General features: G+C 38.4%; 1 protein-coding gene across 2 annotated transcripts in view; it reads left to right on the top strand.

The window, feature by feature from the left end:
• Nucleotides 1–18,498, top strand: part of SNX7 (sorting nexin 7) — a 50,564-nt gene that overhangs the window by 12,970 nt on the left and 19,096 nt on the right. For both annotated transcript variants that reach the window (XM_015817870.1, XM_015817871.1), the window contains exons 2-6: nt 3,545–3,727; nt 10,860–10,970; nt 11,392–11,556; nt 13,418–13,622; nt 16,491–16,690. In XM_015817870.1, the coding sequence (XP_015673356.1) occupies nt 3,557–3,727; nt 10,860–10,970; nt 11,392–11,556; nt 13,418–13,622; nt 16,491–16,690 (852 nt within the window). In that variant the 5' untranslated portion in view covers nt 3,545–3,556. The remainder of the gene's footprint in view (nt 1–3,544; nt 3,728–10,859; nt 10,971–11,391; nt 11,557–13,417; nt 13,623–16,490; nt 16,691–18,498) is intronic.

Below are 18,498 nucleotides of genomic sequence, written 5' to 3'. Positions count from 1 at the left end.
TAATAGATATATTGTCTTTGAAGTCTTCTGTGACAGAACAGTTGTGCCATAGCAAAGACATTCCTTGTGACCAGCTACATCTTACCCTTGACTTATGACCACAGTAAAGACTAGAATTTGCTAAGCAAGATTGTTGTTAAGTGAGCCACACCTTTTTTGCCACAGTTCTTAAGCTAATCACTGTGGTTGTTAAGTGAATCGTGTGGCCATTAACCAAATCCAAGTTCCCTTTTAAATTTATCTATCAGAAGCTGACTAGGAAGGTTGCAGAGAGTGATTCATATATGACCCAGGATGCTGTAACCATCCTAAATGAAATCCAATTGCCAAGTGTCCAAATTTTGATCAGGTGACTCTGGAAATGCTGTGATGTTGTAAGCATGAGAACCAAATCCACAAGTCACTTTTTTCAGTGCCATTATGACTTTGAATGATCGCTAAATGAATAGTTGTAAGTCAAGGACTACCGGTAATGTTTGAATTAACATCTTTAGTAGAGCTATCAGCTGCTGAAATACAAATTACAGTAGTATCTGTTGTCGAATTCTTGAATTGTTTGTAAAAAAATGCATATTTTACTTAGCATTTCTATTGAGCTACTAAAATATAAGCTTTCTTAGACAGAGGCTGATAATCATTGGACCCCATTCAGTTGCACTTTGCACCATATATTCTTCGAAAGTCAATTCCTCCTAGAATGAGGAAAGTTAATCTATAATATTGTACATACGAGTAGGTCCTCGAGTTACGGATGTAATGGAGCCTGCCCATTCCATTCGTAACTCTACAGTTCATAGGAGTGATTCACGTACCTTGATCGTGATCACTCTCTGCTTTCGTCCATGCATTCGCTAATCGGATGCACGGTTCATTAAGTGCACATGAGGTAGGGTGAAGAAGACCTTGGGGGCTTAGTGATGGAACAGGCCCCCAAGGCCTCCCCAGCCCACTAAGATACCTCATGTTTCCTCCTCCCGGCCATGCCAGACTTACTTACCTTGCAAAGATCTGTCTCCTCTGTGCTGCTATGCCTTTGAGGGAGAGTTGGCTTGGAAATGCTTTAGCAGAGAACAGGTGCCTGAACTCGCGCAAGATCACAGACCCCAGAAACTTCCATTCTCGGTGCGAAAAGAAAACACAGCCTGTCTCCTGCTCCCCTCTGAACTCCTTTCCGCCACCTCTGTGGTAGAGATGCTCCCTGCCCACTAAAATCTGCTGCGGATAGAGCTCCTTCATCAATCCACCCTGTGCTGGAGCTGGGAGGGTCGCCATGGAATCAGAGTCAGCCAAGCGCAGGAACCAATGCCGCCCATGGCCCGGGTGCGGTGCTTGCTCGCATGTGCTGGCTTTGCTGGGCAGTAAGGAAGCCTTCAAATGAGCAAGAAGGCACCACGGGGCCAGGCCCCTCGCACCTGCATCCAGCCTGCTGGAGCTTGCCACACCAGGGGAGGAATGAGACCTCGTTGTCCCGCGGAGCCCTCTGCTGCTTAAGCAGGGAGGAGAAGAAGAGCGGTGAGGCTTTGTGCTGATCAGCTGGCCAGGCAGGGGGTACTTTGGACAGGGCGGCTGGCTGGCTGGGGAGAGATCATGGCCACTCAGGTGGCCCCCGCTGCTGCCAGCAGTTTGGGTGCCCTGGCTCCATCTAAGCTGAAGAAAGCAGAGGCGCAGCAGCAGGACTGACCTCAAACAAAAAGGCCGGCACGCACAGCACACCTGGGTTCCCCCCTCCTCAGCCAGCCAGCCAGCCAGCCAGCCCCCTCACCTGACCTACTTACCACCTAGCGGTGAGAATGGGTGCCTGAACTCGCATGAGATCACGTACCCCAGAAACTTCCATTCTTGGGGCAAAAAGCATTTCCAAGCCAACTCTCAATGGCAAAGAAACAGCTGCAGAGAGGAGACAGATCTTTGCAAGGTAAGTGAGTCCCGCACGGCAGGAAGAGAAGGGGAAGCAGTTTGGGGAGTGAGGGAGAATAGAGTGAACGTTGCAGAGCCTCTGCAGTCATTCGTAAGGGCGAACAACTTGCTGCGGTGCTGCAACATTCATAATTTTGGGAGTTGTTCGTAAACACTTGTGGGCGCTTATTGTGTAACTTCGAACGAGTGCTATGTGATCATTCTTAACTCTGGGATTATTTGTATTTTAGAACGGGATATTGAGGTAGAACAAGCAGCATTTTGATGAGAAAATGGTGCAAGAGGAATGAGCTAATGCATCACAGTTCAAGATCAGAAAATTGGGCATGATAATTCCAAGTACTTCTTTAAATATCACATGATTAAAATTGCCTCTGGGTTAAGCCTTATTATTATTATTATAGTGTGTAGGGCTCATGAACCTGGCTAAAATTAGTTAAATCGGTTAATCTAGGTAATTCATAATAAAACTTGAGAAAACATTCATACTGTTTATCTGTTCTTGGATGTGTGGTTTAAGGTGCTGATCTAGGAACCAAGAGACTATGAATTCTACTCCTGCTGTAGGCATGAAATATTGACTGAGTCACTTGGGGCCAGTCACTCTTTCTCAGCCCAACACTCACAGGGTTGTTGTTCTGGGGAAAACAGGAAGAAGAAAGAGTATTAGTTATGTTTGCTGCCTTAAATTATTGATAGACAATAATAAAGGCAGAATGAAAATCAAATAAATACATGAGTCTTGATAGCACCAAATTGGAGAGAGTGTACATGTGTTACACTTCTGTTCTACAAGACTGAGTGCAGATGAGGGCTTCTGTAGCAATTCAGTGATTTCAAGAAGCACCATTATTGTTTTTGTTTTGAGTTGCTGAACAATTTGTATCATAACCTCCAAGGAAAAGATACATACCACATTAGCATTGTATGATACAATTAGCATTGTGTAATAAAAATGTGATGAACTTTGGAGGTCAGGGAAAGTTTTAGATCCCAATTCAAGTGTATTTTCCAAGACAAGAAAAGCTGCTGTAGCTCATTGATTGATTGATATGTCTTCCCACCTCTCTTTGGCTGATTTCCTGAGAAGCGAGCAGCCTGTTTTCCAAGCCAGAAAAGAAAAGAATAGCTGGGTGAGATCTGTTTGCCAATGAAGTGAAATGCTAGGGAACTGTCTTTAAAAACTCTGAAAGAATTGTTACATAGAGAGGGGGGGAAAATGCTAGTCAATTCTGGAGCAGTAATGCTTAATATAATTACTTCTTTAAGAGAAATAATTGTAAGTATGTACACATTGTACTATTGATACTGTTCTTTCTCACCAAATAAGGAGCTATATAATGCAAATCTATTATTTAAGCTGAAATTCCAGAACTGACGCAGTATATATCATTTTTCCGTCAACTCCCGGAAAAGCAGAATGACATTCATTAATGGTAACTAGTCTTCTGTGACTCATTTAAAAAAAAAAAAACAGACTGAGCATGAAATACAAGTCTTGTGTATTTTGCCTTACAAACTGTGATTCATCAATTGTATGTTATAGCAGTCCCATGTAGCTTTTATGGTGTTATCTTTTGGTAACCCTGATGACTTTTCTCCCCAATTGCCTTGTTTATTTCCACAGGATGCATCACTTATGGAGGTGAATTCATTCAGTCCTTTGATGCCGACATCTCCATCTTCAATGATAAATCACTACAAATTTGAGGATGAACCAGAAGGAAAGGATCTTTTCATAACGGTTGATGATCCAGAAAGCTATGTTACTGCCATCGAGACATTCATCACTTACAGAATTGTCACCAAGGTTTGTTTCCTCTTATAGCAAAGTGCCACTTTTTAAAATTGTCAGGCCTTACAGATCTTGTTAGAAGCAAACCAGGATTTAATTATTAATTGGCCAAACCAATCAATGCATAAACTGCCCCAATTGCCATGGCAACAACACTAGGCAGCATATAATCCTATATTAAATGCATTTTAGACCAAAGAAATGAAGAAAAATCAGCCATAGCAATACCAACTTTAACTGCTCACTTTGGGGAACACTTAAATATAAAATCCTAATGAACTAAGCCCTGGGTGACATATCATACTGTCCCATGGCCTGCTGAAAGAGCTTGGATTTCATTTACATAGATGGACATAGCAAATTGTCAGAGTAAACTGTTCAGAAGACAGTAAGTTTTAAAAAGTAAATAAGAGCAGTTTTGACAATTGCATTAGTTCCAGAAAATGATATAGCGCAGGTTTTTCAAACCAGGTGTCTTCAGGTTTGCAGCTGTCCAAATTATAATTGTAACAGATTTCTAGAGAGATTCTGTTTTGGACTTCCCTGACAGTAGTAGCAAACTGTTTTTGAAACCATATGAAATTTCAAATGGGGCTATTTACTTATTTATTTAAGCTGTGTCTAAACTGCTTGTCATTAAATTTACTCCTGATTGCAAATGGGACAGCAAATGTAATGCTTTTCAAGGAAAAAAAAACCATGCAGCCAGCAGATGCTCTTATTAGGTCTCAAGAAATTGTAATGACTCTGTTTATAATAATACAGAGGAAATTCCTACATTTATTTTTCAAATTTCCAAGTCAGTCAGTTAACAGCCAATTCTGTCTTTTCCCCATGTTGATAAAAACAAATGATTGACTTCCCCAAACACCTTACGCAAAGGTTGCATAAGAGCCATATTTTAATGCTATTCTAAAGGCCAGTAATTTGGGGGGGGGGGCTGCAAATGCCTAGAACAGAGGTCTTCAAACTTGGCCCTTTTATGACTTGTGGACTTCAACTCCCAGAATTCCTCAGCCAGCGTGCCTGGCTGAGGAATTCTGGGAGTTGAAGTCCACAAATCATAAAAGGGCCAAGTTTGAAGAACCCTGCCCTAAAAGGATGCTGTTTTAGAGAGTAGGTGCTATGGCAGAAAAGGCCCATTTCCTGGGACTTGCTAGACAATATGACCAAGGGAGGATTGTATATGTACACCCAAACTCCTTTTTTGGTACAGCTGGATCTTCAAACATGTATGATGACAGTATTCAGAGGTGAAACTCTTTACTTTTCATGGATTTTTTTTTTTAGTACAAATGTAAGAAAGCATGCTTTGGCAGGAAATTAATTAGCTTTTCAGAAGCTGTGATGTGGCTACTTAAGCCATTTCCCTGAGCAATGCTAAGATTAAATGTCCATCTTTTTAGCTATGGCTGCTGTGCAAGATGTCAGCCATGACCAGTGACATCATTGCTCAAGACAATTGATGAGACCCTTGGGGATAAACCATGTGTTAGGAGGGAACTGGGTACCCTGGCACAGGTGAGCAGGCAAGGAAAATGTGATAAGCACAAGCAGTCCAAAGAAAACATCCCAGACATTTATAATCACAATTTGTGAACAAGTATAGAGGTGGAATGGAAAGAGATGCACATGTATTAAGAATTTCTAAAACCTAGCACTGAAGAAAAGCTGAATTATTCGGTAAAAAAATAACCCTGGTTTGTATTGGTGATAAAGTAATTTGATGAGTCTTGGCTTTGAAACAGTTGTAAAAAGATCAGAGGAAAGCAAGCAGCTTTCCTAATTTGCTTTGCATTGAATGTATTTATCATTTTCCCCAACTGTATTTGTTTATCAGTAGCCTTTATGAATTACTTACGTTACTTACAGGATTTGTAAATCTGTCAGGTAATACAAGCCCAGAGCAGAATCTCTTTGGAGGCACATTGGAATTACAATTCTAAGAACCTCTCTGATGAAGAATTGAAACCATGCTTGAAGACAAGGATCTCAATGAGGGGAATTCTACATATTCAGTTATCAATATCAGCCAACGCTCCTTATTAAATTATTTGGATTCCTCTGTGCCTATTTGGCACAAAATGAAATGTGTTCACTGAGAAGAATCCTGTGCATTATCAACATGACACAAAACTATTTTTTAATTGAAAGAAGAGTTTCCTCATGTGTAAACCTTTCCATCAAAATTCACCTGAGCCAGATTTTCATCTAAAAGGATTATCTTAGCTAGGATTTTAGGTCGAGGTTTCTCATTCAGGCTGCTATAGAGGAACTTCCTAATTCTATCCAAAGGAGAGCATTTGGAATAGAGAGAGGTATTCACAATATCATTCTAATAAATGTTGGCTGAATAGATTAAAAGTGCTATAGGTCAGAGCACAAAACCACAAAAAACTCAATATTTTTGCATTGTATACATTGATTGCAACAAGAATCTAAATATTTGCATTGTAGCTAGGAAATCTAAAAATTGCATGTACTGTGGCCTCACACATTTACTGCTTTCAGGAAATGAAGAACTCGAAGAGCGTATATAAATGTGAAAGTATTTATGAAAAAATAAATAAGAGAATATCTAAATTTGAAGGTAATTTATGGACATATTTGAACATCTTTATCTGCCCAATTTGGAAACCATTCATTTCCTATTTATACTCTCTAAGAATTCATTTTGAAGCAATTAAGTCCCAACTCTTTGGTCTTGGGTTAAGATCAGGTCTGTGTGGCAAAATGGCAAAAATGTGCCCAAACTAATTAATAATTAACAAAATATGCTAAATATGTGATGAACATGATTAGATGGCTGGTAGTGTAATGTACACTTTATCTTATTAAAAATTTTAATTACATAAAAATGTAGTGATTCCAACTACAACTATAACATCCTCATGGAAAGACAGTGACATGGAATGCAAAAAAGAGTTAATGATAAACAGCATGAATTAATAAGTGAAAGTAAAGAAAGAAAGGGTGTGTCTGTGAATTTCAGGGAAAGGAAAAGGAATTAATACATCTGAATTAAGTTGATTAAATCTTGTAGAATGGAGTTGATGAGTATTTGCAAAGTACCTTTGGAATCCAAAGGTATAGGTTTAATTTAATAGGTTTAATTGAGTGAACAGGTAATTGAATGAATGGGCTAAATTGTCTGCCCAAAAGTAGGAAGTTGTGCCATTTAGGTTGTTATGAGTATGAATGAAAGTAAGAATCCATAGATTGGCAATGTTGCACATTGTGCTGCAATGAATGCTGATAATTGAAGAATTAAAAATATCATTTGGGAAAGGTTATGCAACAGTCAGAATTAATGGCAGTCTAATATTCTGTTAGGTGATGTGAATGGATAAGTAGGAACATGCTGAGAGAATGCAGAAAAAAATGATTAGGCCATTGAGAGATGTTGCTTAGAAAAAGATCTGTTAATTTCAAATAAGTATTTTAATCATAAGCACATCCATTTATACACCTGAAAAGGCATGAAAGAAAAAAAATGTGATCTTACTATTTAAATGAGAGATTTTGAATATGGGGTAAATCATTACTTGTACTACCAAGAGATAATCTTGGGAAGTAGTGGAAAAAAAGAAAGAGATTTGAGATACTAGAATGAAAACAGAATGACTGCAGGGAGTGCTATATGAAAAAACATTAAGAAATAGGTTAATTTTTCTACATAAAGAATAAACATAAAGAGGATGTGGAAGGTGTTTGGGACTAAATGAAAAGATTTCTATTGGAAAAGTTCCATAGAAGTATGTGAAGTTACATGAATAGGAAGTGCATTAGCAGATGATGGGTGGAATGATAGTGAAATAGGTGGAGAAAAAAACAATACATATAAGAGAATAAATACTATAAAAACTGAGAATGAGATAAATATATTGTGTAATGTGTATAGAAGAAAAAAGATGTGAAGAATATAATCAAAGAGTGCAAAGAGCTCTTAGCATTGAAAGAAGTGGGGAAAAATGCAAAACATTTATGATGGAAACAAAACTGGCTTTGGACATGGGTAAAAAAAGCTAAACCAGGAATTATGTCTGTTTGGAATAAACCTGAACTGAAGGAATCTTGGAAGGGGTACTTTAGAGATATATATGAGAATATTAGTCTAAAAAATTGAAATTGAAATAAATGTTATAAAGATTACAGCATAAGAAAAATGATGAAAAGGAAGTCATAAATGCTGTGAGAATGTTGAAAAATGATTAGGCCGGATGATGTAATTGGAGAAATATTAAAATAAGGATATGGTTTGATTATGGAGTGTCTGTATGACTTGGTTAAAATGTGTTTGAAGACTGTATTCACACCTGACATTTGGAATATATTCCTCTTATATAAAAGGAAAGGTAGTGAGAAAAATCACAACAAAGTTGATGCGTTAAGTGTGCTGTGTTTGTCATGTTTGATTAAAAGGAAAGGTGACAATGAGCAAAAGAGAAGGGCAGTGTGGCCTTATGCCAGGTAAGGAACTTAAAAAAAAATAGTTTTGTTATTCAGCAGATCACAGAGAAATATTTGAATGTGAGAAAGCAGGTTTATTGCACATTTGTTGATTTACAGACTTGAATTACAGAATGTTTTGTGTCATCTGGAATTGATGGTTGGTTCAGATTACAAGAGTAGTATATATCAGTGTCATCTTATAGAATTCAGTAGATATCTGATGGGACTCTGTTTCTGTACCTGCCCTCTGGAACAGCATCCTTTCAGAAACTCAGCCCCCACACTATTTTATTTCATGCAGGCTTTAAAAACATGACTCTTTTCTCAGGCTTTGGGCCCATGATAGTGTGTTTCCCCGAAAATAAGACTGGGTCTTATATTAATTTTTGCTCCGAAAGACGCATTAGGGCTTATTTTCCGGTTAGGTCTTATTTTCAGGAAAATATGTACTAAATATGTCCATCTGGCTGATGATCTTAACGGGGGCTTATTTTGAGGGTGGGGCTTATGAACATCCTGAAAAATCATGCTAGGTCTTATTTTCTGGTTGGGTCTTATTTTTGGGGAAACACAGTAGGGTGGTTTTGCTGTTACCTGTCTGTTGTTTTCCTTCTTTGACCATCTTTTTCTTTTTATGGTTTTGATTAATATACTGACCTGTTTTAAGTTTGTACACTACCCTGAGATGTGGTGAATGGGTGATCTCCAAATGTGATAGATAGATAGATAGACAGACAGACAGACAGACAGACAGACAGACAGACAGGAGAAAGGTAATGTTGTGGGAAGTCTCCTTGATTGTTTAATGTATTTATGGTTAAATGCATATGGAATCGTAGAAGTTTGATCTTAAATGTATATTAGTTGGGGATGTCCTTTTGTATACAGCAGATGTCATGTTGATTGAGATAAATTATACGATGCCCTGCAATTAGATGAACTCGTGTATTTTGGTCAAGTATTTACGAAAATGGGGGAATGGGCAAAGAAATTTTGAAATATGTAGATGATGATAGAAAAGTAGTGGGTGGTATGTAATCTGCTCTAAAGTGGGAAGATTTGTAGAACAGGATGGTTGTAAATCTGTTTCTGTACATTTTGTTATAACATGTAAGAGTTGGCTATATAAGGAGAAATAGTAAAGTAAGCTGAAAGTAGTAGGAACAGTGTACTTAAGAAGTGTTTGTGATCAGACAAGAAAAAAAAATCCAAGAGGCTATGCTCAGTTGATGAATGAATGTGGATTTGATACAAAAATAAATGACCCATACCACAGAAGTACACTTTAATCATATAGAGAAAATGAAAGAGGGTTGAATTGCAGAACAAGTATATAACAGGAGAGTGAGTGGAATAGAAAGAAAGAAGACCTGGAAAGTTTTATGGTTCAATAGATTTGATATGGTATTGGAAAAGGGAGTGGTGAGAACAAAAGTCAGTGGCTGATGATTCAGTACATAAATATGATGATTATAATGGCAATTTGCAGGGATAGAAAGATATGGAGATGTATCGTGAATAATATTGATGTAAACTAGATTTAACTTTTTCTTTTTTTTTTCTTCATGCCTACATTTTTTAAAATATTTTTTTCTTATTCCTTCTTTGCACTTTGCGTGTGATTGCTTATCCCAGAAGGGAATAGTGCAATTGGAATTCAGGTAGGCATTTATGAATCAATTTAAATCGAAGTTAACATATACTGAAATAGGAAATCTTGGTTAACTGGACTGCAGAGAAGATTCTTGCTATATGTTTGCCTATTGTACACATGTTCTACATTGTTCATAGACATACAGTCTTTTCATTTCAGCTCTATATTTATCCACAATTTGTGTTAAAGTATTTTGGAGCTATATTTTTGCAACCGTATTTTCTTTCCCACTTTCCTGTTCTGGGATAGCCAATTGATGCACGATTTATCTTTGGAAGTGAGCCTTACTGTATCTTCTAGGGCTTATTCTCTTGCTGGCAAGACAAGTTTTATACCCATTTCAGGTTCTCTGGCATTTCTTCTAAAGTTGTTGGAAAGCTTAGTAGGTTTTAGAGTGGCCTTCTTCAAGTGGTGCCCTCCAGATGTACCGTATTTGGTCTCTAAGTCTCAGCATCCCCATCCAAGGCTGTACTGACAGAGGATGATGGAAGTTGTAGTGCAAAACATATGAAGAGTGCCATATTGTGAGCTGACTTCTGCAAAGTGTTTATGCTAGAATATTATGTAAAATTCTAGAACATGCTTGAATGGTTAAAGGGCCTGGTTGATTCCCAGAGTTATGAACTGCAGTTATATATGAGGACCCAGATTGTTAGGGGCAATATGCTGACTCTGTAAACTGCTTAGAGAGGGCTGTAAAGCACTGTATATAAGCGGTATATAAGTCTAAGTGCTATTGCTATATAGCACCTGAGTTATTGCTTGGAAGAATCAGCTTAAAATAGTGAGAAAGTTTTAGGTGCAGTTTTTAGAGCACGAGGATTCAGTGAAAGGAATGAAAGAAAACATGTGGTCTTAGGGATTTGACCTGGACTACAGACAAGACCTGAATGATGAATCCTATCCATTGTGAAGTCTCAAATTTATATATGATTTAATTTGTTCAGTTCTTTCCCTAGTCACATATTAATATTGCTGCAATATATATATAACAGAAGTTTCTCATTCATTTTGTTTTTTACTTTGTGGGTTTTTTTTCAGACAACTCGTGGTGAATTTGACTCTAGTGAGTATGAAGTTAGGAGACGCTATCAGGACTTTCTTTGGTTGAAAGGAAGACTTGAAGAAGCACATCCAACACTTATTATTCCGGTAAGACTTTTTATTGAATTGCATAGAAAGCTGGGTTCCAGAGAGAAGATAAAGCACTAACATTGGCAATAGCAGGCTACCAGAGAACGGAGTTTCTGGGCTGTTTCCCTATTGCATTCATTATAATGAGGCAACCTATCTTTTGTAAAGTGAATAGAATCATGCCATTTTATTCCAATCCTTTTTTGAATCTTGCCCCCAAATCAGACAAAGTTGCTAAAATGAAAATGTGGGTGTGTTAACAAAGATTTCTCTCTACCCACCTTCTCTGTTACTTTTGTGCCGACGAAGAAAGGGTTGTGAGTCATTCCGTTTTAAGGCATAGTATGCATAGAAATTGTATTTTTAGAGTTGCGGTTTAGGTATGTAGGCATGAATGCACCTTAATTAGTTTTATTCTTCCCCTTCTTTCTTTATTTAGCCGTTGCCTGAAAAATTCATAATGAAAGGAGTTGTGGAACGATTTAATGACGAATTCATTGAAACAAGAAGGAAAGCTTTGCATAAGTTTTTAAACCGGATTGCTGATCATCCTACTTTAACTTTTAATGAGGACTTCAAATTTTTTCTTACTGCACAAGCAGAGGTAATGAAACTTTCAGATATTTTTCTGATACAATACGATCGGCCAGGTCTGAGCAAAATAAGATACAAATTGGGTTAAGATAATTTTTTTCTGTGTTCCTAGACACATACTTCATGCAAATGAATTCATTAGCCTAAAGACAACAACACTGAAACCTTTTATATGTTGATACAAAAGTCTTTGAGTCAAACCTAAAGAAAATGAAGCCATTGAACATACATAAATTACATAATGCAAAACCGAACTGTTTTACTCTGACTTCTTAGCCAGCATTATATTTTTATTAGCAAAAATACCAATATTTTATTTTATTACTGTGTTGCTGTATATATTTTTTTCTCAAATTTGTATCTAGGATGATACTATCTAAGAAACGCACCCCATTAAGAGCCGTCCAAATCCTGTTTTTCCTCTCCTTGCTAAGCAAAGATTTTCCCTCTCACTTTCTTCTTTCTCCTTGACTGGTAGAATCCATTTTGTGTTTTACTTAGATTTTTATCCTGCCTTTTCTTTCATATACAGTTGAGGTAGTCTTCAACTTGCAACAGTTCAAATTCAAATGCAAACTGAACACCATGGGGTTTATCCTCCAAGGAAATAGGTATAGGATTATACTATAAACATTTTTTTACAGATATGAAAATTCTGTTCATAGATCAGGTTTGACAGTGGCCGGCTCAGATAGCCATACAGACAGTCCTCGACTTAACAACAGTTCATTTAGTGACCGTTCAAAGTTACAACGGCACTGAAAAAAGTGACTTATAACCAATTTTCACACTGATGACCCTTGCAGCATCCCCATGGTCACGTGATCAAAATTCAGACACTTGGCAACTGACTAATATTTATGATGGTTTCAGTATCCCGGGGGGGGGGGTGGTGTCATGTGATCACCTTTTGTGACATCCCAATAAGCAAAGTCAAGGGGGAAGCCAGATTCACTTAACAACCATGTTGCTAACTTAACAGCTGCAGTGATTCACCTAACAACTGTGGCATGAAAGATCATAAAATAGGGCAAATGTCACATTTATCAAGACAAACTTTGGGCTCACTCGTGGTCATAGGTTGAGGACTGCCTGTGTATCTCTGGGGGGTGAACGTATCAATATTGCTTCCTCCTATTTTCCTCACAACAACAATCCTGGGATAGGAGTTGGCTTGAGAGTGAGTGACAGGCCCAAAGGCACCCAACTGGCTTTCATGGCTGAAGGGAGACTGGAATTCACCGTTTCCTGGTTTCTAGGCCAGCACCTTCACCACTACAGCAAACTGACCCTCTCTTCTCCCTTACTGCTATTTTCCCCTCCTGGCCTAACAGAGAGATTCTCACAGCAGGCTGGCCAAAGCTTAATACAGTAAAAATGGAAAATACTGGCTATATTTGCATATAGCACGAAGTCAGGTTATGGCCTTATAATCATGAGCTGCATTTATGCACTCAACTTTCAGTGAAGTTTCAAGTATTGCTATAAATAGATGTTAGCACATAGATAAACTAAAATTAATATTTGGGGAGAAACCGGATTGAATGAATATTGTGATATTATTGCGATGTTACGTTTTTAATTGCTGTTCACCTAATCTAAAATAAAACCATAATTTACTTTTATGATCATTGATGAAATGGTGGCATCCAAAGAAATCTTCAGAGGGGTCAGGCGGCAGCTGTTCTCATTTCAGTGACTCTGTGGAGCACATAGGCCTGCTACGTGTGACCTCCATATTATTTGAGATTGTGCTAGGGGTTCTGCTGTGGATGTGGGCTTCCGTTATATTAAATTGATTGTACAATAAGAGCCAATAAATAAGAGCCATTTATCCCTGCTGAAATTGGATTTCCTCCTTTAATTTTTAGGAACTTTCATCTCACAGGAAGCAGGGCCCTGGCTTACTTAGCAGAATGGGACAAACAGTCAAGGCAATGGCTTCATCAATGCGAGGCAGTGCTGTGAAAAACCGCCCGGAAATATTTACAGAAATGAGTGACTATGTCGACGTGTTTAACCAGAAAATCAATCTATTGAACAAAATCTCCCAGCGAGTTTACAAAGAAAAAAAAGGTTGGTGGGGAAGGGGGGAAAAAGGCAAAACTAATCCTGGGGTACGGATAGATTATGTTTCCCCTGCCAAATCTTAGAGCTTCATAGCAAGGCAAGGTGTAGGCCTATAGCTTTTCCTTTTTCCTGTTCTGTGCCCCTGAGTGACAGGCCCAAAGGCACCCAACTGGCTTTCATAGCTGAAGGGAGACTGAAACTCACCGTTTCCTGGTTTCTTGGCCAGCAGCTTCACCACTACAACAAACTGACCCTCTCTTCTCCCTTACTGCTATTTTCCCCTCCTGGCCTAACAGAGAGATTCTCACAGCAGGCTGGCCAAAGCTTAATACAGTCAAAATGGAAAATATTGGCTATGTTTGCATATAGCACGATTCTCACAAATAGAGAATCACGGGGAATATTCTTTCTCTGTGAAATAATTCCAGCAGTACCCACAGCCTGACTCTGACAGTCTTAAAAATGGAAGAAGTTAGCAGCTGCCCCTGTAAGTCCTGACTTGTCTGTAAGGATGGGAGTTAAGATCACCCGTTTCTTTCTCCTTTTGAAAGGAACCGTCTGAAAGAAACGCTGTATTGAGATGGGCAGAAACTGGTTGGTGTCGTTTTCAGATAATTTCCACCCTGCCACCAAAGGTGCCACTTACCGTCATAGCAGCTATTTGCTGTCCCTGGCAGATACATCCATCACACCTTCATCTAATGCCCATTTGCCTGGCTACTTTGGCCAATCACTCAGAGCTTTAAAAAGAAAGAAAAGGGGATTGTCAGCTCCTGTGGAGAGAGCAATTAAGAATGTGGGTGATGTTTTCAGAAAGACACATGGCCAACTGCATGGATCAACTTGGCCTTGGATTCCAATCTGTTTCCCAAGCTGTTGAATGTTAAAATCCATCGATATAATTTTTCCCCCCCTAAAAGGACAACATTTAAGGAGATTGCAGCTTGGGAAAGAAGAATTGGCTTTTCTTTCCTTATGTGCTGTAGCTCCCAGAAAAATCCACCCACCTACCACATTGCATTTTAGATTATAGCTTTCAGATTTAAAATTTTAGGCTGGTGCCAGTAAAAGTTTCCTAAAGAAAATGCTGTATATATGTGAGTGAACAGCGGAGCAGGTGAATTTTCAGGCACAAATACGAAGCAAAAGATGTTTAATTTTCTATTCTCTTAACACTGAGATCTCCTAAATATAAGCCCAATTCCTCACATGGCAATTAAGCTTTTTAAAAAAAAGTTTCTACTGATGCCAAATGGATAGTATTTTCGATCCTTAATTGCCAGGAAAAATGATGCTGCCTCGTAGTTATATCCAAATGCATGTAGCAATTACAATATACCTTGTCTTCAGCTGGTGAATAAAAGCCAGTATATACATCTAAAGAATAAGTAAAGTAACTTTAGGAAGGAGAACATTGGCAGCAACGTATAAGAAGTTTTCCCAGAGTTAGCCTTGCATTTTGTCCATGGTCAAAGGCATAGTGTTCTTTTTTTTTTAAGCTTTTTTTCTTAGAAAATAAACACACAGTTCAGGAGTACTATATCATTAAAACCATCACACCCCACCCCAGGCTCAGAGCAATAATCGTGCCTACGGTTCTATAAAAAAAAAAGTTGTTTTCTAAATTCCAAGCTGTGGAAAAATCTGTGGCACAGAGGCACACCCACAACATAGGACTTGGCAAACAGCCTTGTCAATCCTGGAAAAGGGGAGGGGAAATAGTGCCAGGAGGTTGCTATGGAAGCCAATATGAAATATAGAAAGCCAATCCAGGAGTTCAACAGGATTTTAAGGACAAATTAACAGATTTATGAGTGCATACATTTTTTGTGAGCAAGCTTTTATTCTGGGTACATGAATGATATTCAATGTTCTGTCTGCATACCCTTAATACAGCTCATTTAAATAATATTTAGCCTTTATATGTTTTCAGTTTTTTTTTAAGTTCTTCAGGTGCAATATTTTAGTAATTCTTACATGGATCTTATGTAGCGATCCACATACTGAGCTACTAGCATTCCATAGTTCACAATACATTTTAAGTGCAAAAACAAAAGTTTTTTTTTTTTAAAAAAAAATTAAAGCTGGCTTAAACTTGTATCTAGCCTTAAATGGAAATATTTTGCAAATTGATGTTTAGTAAGATGGTCCCAAATTTCTTAATTAATTCAACTCATGCTGCCTGGTGGCAACTCTAGGTGGCTTAGAACCATTAAAAACTAATTGAAACATTAAAACAATAAATGGTGACATTACATTAGACAAAGAGGGGAAGGAAGGGAGCAAGATGCAGGTAATCTTCACTTAATAACCAAAATTGAGACTGGAACTCTATTGCTAAGCAGTGCAGTTGTTAAGTGAAACATTCTGTGACTGCACCAGACTTAACAACTGTTCAACTGCAATCATTAACGCAAATCAGGTCATTAAGTGAGACATCATGTGACCATAACTTGTGATTTCACTACCAACTTCTCCATTAACTTTGCTAGTTGGAAGCTGGCTGGGAAGCCCACAAACGGTGATCACATGACTGCAGGCTGCTGTGACATTCATAAATGCACACACCAATTGCGAAGTGCCTGAATCACAACCTCCTGACTCTGGGGTCACGGTGATAGTTGTAAGCTTGAGGACCTATCACAAAGTTACTTTTTCATCACCAATGTAACTTTTCGAACATTTACTAAATAGGACCGTTGTTTACCTGTCTCTGCTATTGAACTCTGATTCTGTATGCTAGAATTTCAGATTAGGGTATTCTTTAGGAAGAGTTTTTGTTTAAAGCTCTTGTCCTGTTTACGATAGTTGCTTGAGAGATTGTTTATGAAATCCTGAGTGCCTTTTATTCCCCCCCCCTTTTTTTCCCCCAAGACTATTTTTATGAGATGAAGGAATCTGGTCCAATTCACACGCTGTGGTCTGCTTCGGAAGAAGATCTGGAAGATACATTAAAAGGATTGGCTACAGGCATTGACCAGTGTTGCAAAGCTGGGGAGAAATGGATGGCGGCACTGTACGAAAGCTTCTTCCCTGTTATACACGAATATTTGCTTTACAATGAAATATTGATGGTACGATGGGTTGGAAGCTCTTAAGCAGCTCAGTTTCCTTTGATGTCATTGCTGCAATAGATGTTCTTATGAGTTGCCAATGTGTTTTCTTAGTCAGTGCTAATAGTGTAGCTTGCAAGTGAGGATTATATTGTATTTTATTTTCCTGCATGATGTCTGTGTGCTTTCCTGCAAAATACAGCTCTTTCTTCTCTTAACTGTATGTGATCTGTGGACCCCTAGGGAGAAAATAGCAAGAAGGCAACAAAGAACCATGATTATAAAGCTAGTTAGTTTGGCAGAGGTGTATCAATGAGCGAGTATCAATGATTGTTTTAACAATAGAATATTGTGGGTTTCCAGAGTATATAAGTCTTCTCATTTGAACTCCCTTCTGCACGAGATCGCTGGGTAACTTACGTTTGGAAAGGAAGAATTCCATTCAAGTTGAGGTACTTTCTAACTCGCAGAAAGAATATCTATAGACATTTGTAGTTTCAAAGTATGTTATAAACCTACTTTTGTATGGATTTCTACAAGGAATGCAGTTTTTCATAGTTCCTCAGTTCCATGAGAAATAAGTCATAGAAATCCAGAAGAAAAGAATCCATGACAGATTAAAAAAAAAAGTCTACAAAGACTGGGCATCCATCCTACTCCCAGGCCTGGGAAAATAGGCAAGGTTTCTGCAACTTTCTGAGTATTATTGGGGGAGGCAGCCATATGGGTCTCTGATGGGATGCTCTTCCATAGGGCAGGCAACATATCAGAAAGTAGATGATACTGTTCAGTTGAAGGATCTGGAGTATATCTACTCTCCTGATCATACAGGATAGGCAGCAACTATTGGAGATAAGTGGTCCTTCAAATCGTCAGGCCCTATGTGATGCATTTGAAATATTTAATATATATTGACAGAGGTAAATGTCTATGGAGATTCTCAGTCATCCAGGTCATAGTTGTCCCAAAGATGCTTTTTCACGAGACAACTGGACTTTCTTGTTTTTCTTTGAAGACGTTTTGCTTCTCGTCCCATTCAGCTCTGAGAGCTAAAGAAGCTTCTTGGATGAGAAGCGAAAAGTCTTGAAAGAAAAACAAGAAAGTCCTGTTGCCTCTTGAAAAAGCACCTTTGGGACATTGACAGAGGTATTACTGTTGCCCTGGTTCATCTGTCATGTTCATGGTGATTTAGTTCAGCAAATGGAAATTGCCATGTTTGGGAGACATTTCAGTTGACATTTAGATAACACAATACATTCCTTCACCCAAATAGTTCTCATAATGAAGACTATAGAAGCCTACTGAGATAAGAAGGAGAGTCAGACAGGAAGAGCCATGCAAATTACAGAGGTTGAATTAGGATCATACTCTGTATGGCTTCTATTACAGGATAGCGGACAGGTGGGCAAACCACGGGGAACAGCGGACTGTCAGTACTTTCAACAAAAAGAGACACCTTATGGAGGAGACTTGGTGAAAACCATCTCAGGATGAGTTGAACAAGGTCCAAACAAACATCTGTGTGGCCCATTAGAATTCAATTTGATGGAGCCCTTGATTGTGCCTGGTTGTCTGATTAATTGCGGGGAAAGGTGAGATGAGAAATTAGAGGATGTTATTGCATTTGTTAGACCCTTGTACTCCTCCTCAGCCACACAATTAGGCTGCATTTGGTGCAGGCAGGGAGTAGCTCATCCTTCCATTAACACAGCTTCTCAGTTTCATTTCTTTTCCATTCTATTCTGTTGACAGCTGCAAGACTTGCATTCAGCTGTAGATTCTCATAGTGGGGTGCAGGCAGTAGCACTCATTTAATAAATGCCATTTTT

The sequence above is a fragment of the Protobothrops mucrosquamatus genome, unplaced genomic scaffold (genome assembly GCF_001527695.2).
Source record: "Protobothrops mucrosquamatus isolate PMUCROS unplaced genomic scaffold, P.Mucros_1.0 scaffold647, whole genome shotgun sequence".
Taxonomy (NCBI): Eukaryota; Metazoa; Chordata; class Lepidosauria; order Squamata; family Viperidae; genus Protobothrops; species Protobothrops mucrosquamatus.
Note: the sequence above shows the minus strand (reverse complement) of the source record. Positions and strands in the feature narration are given on the sequence as shown.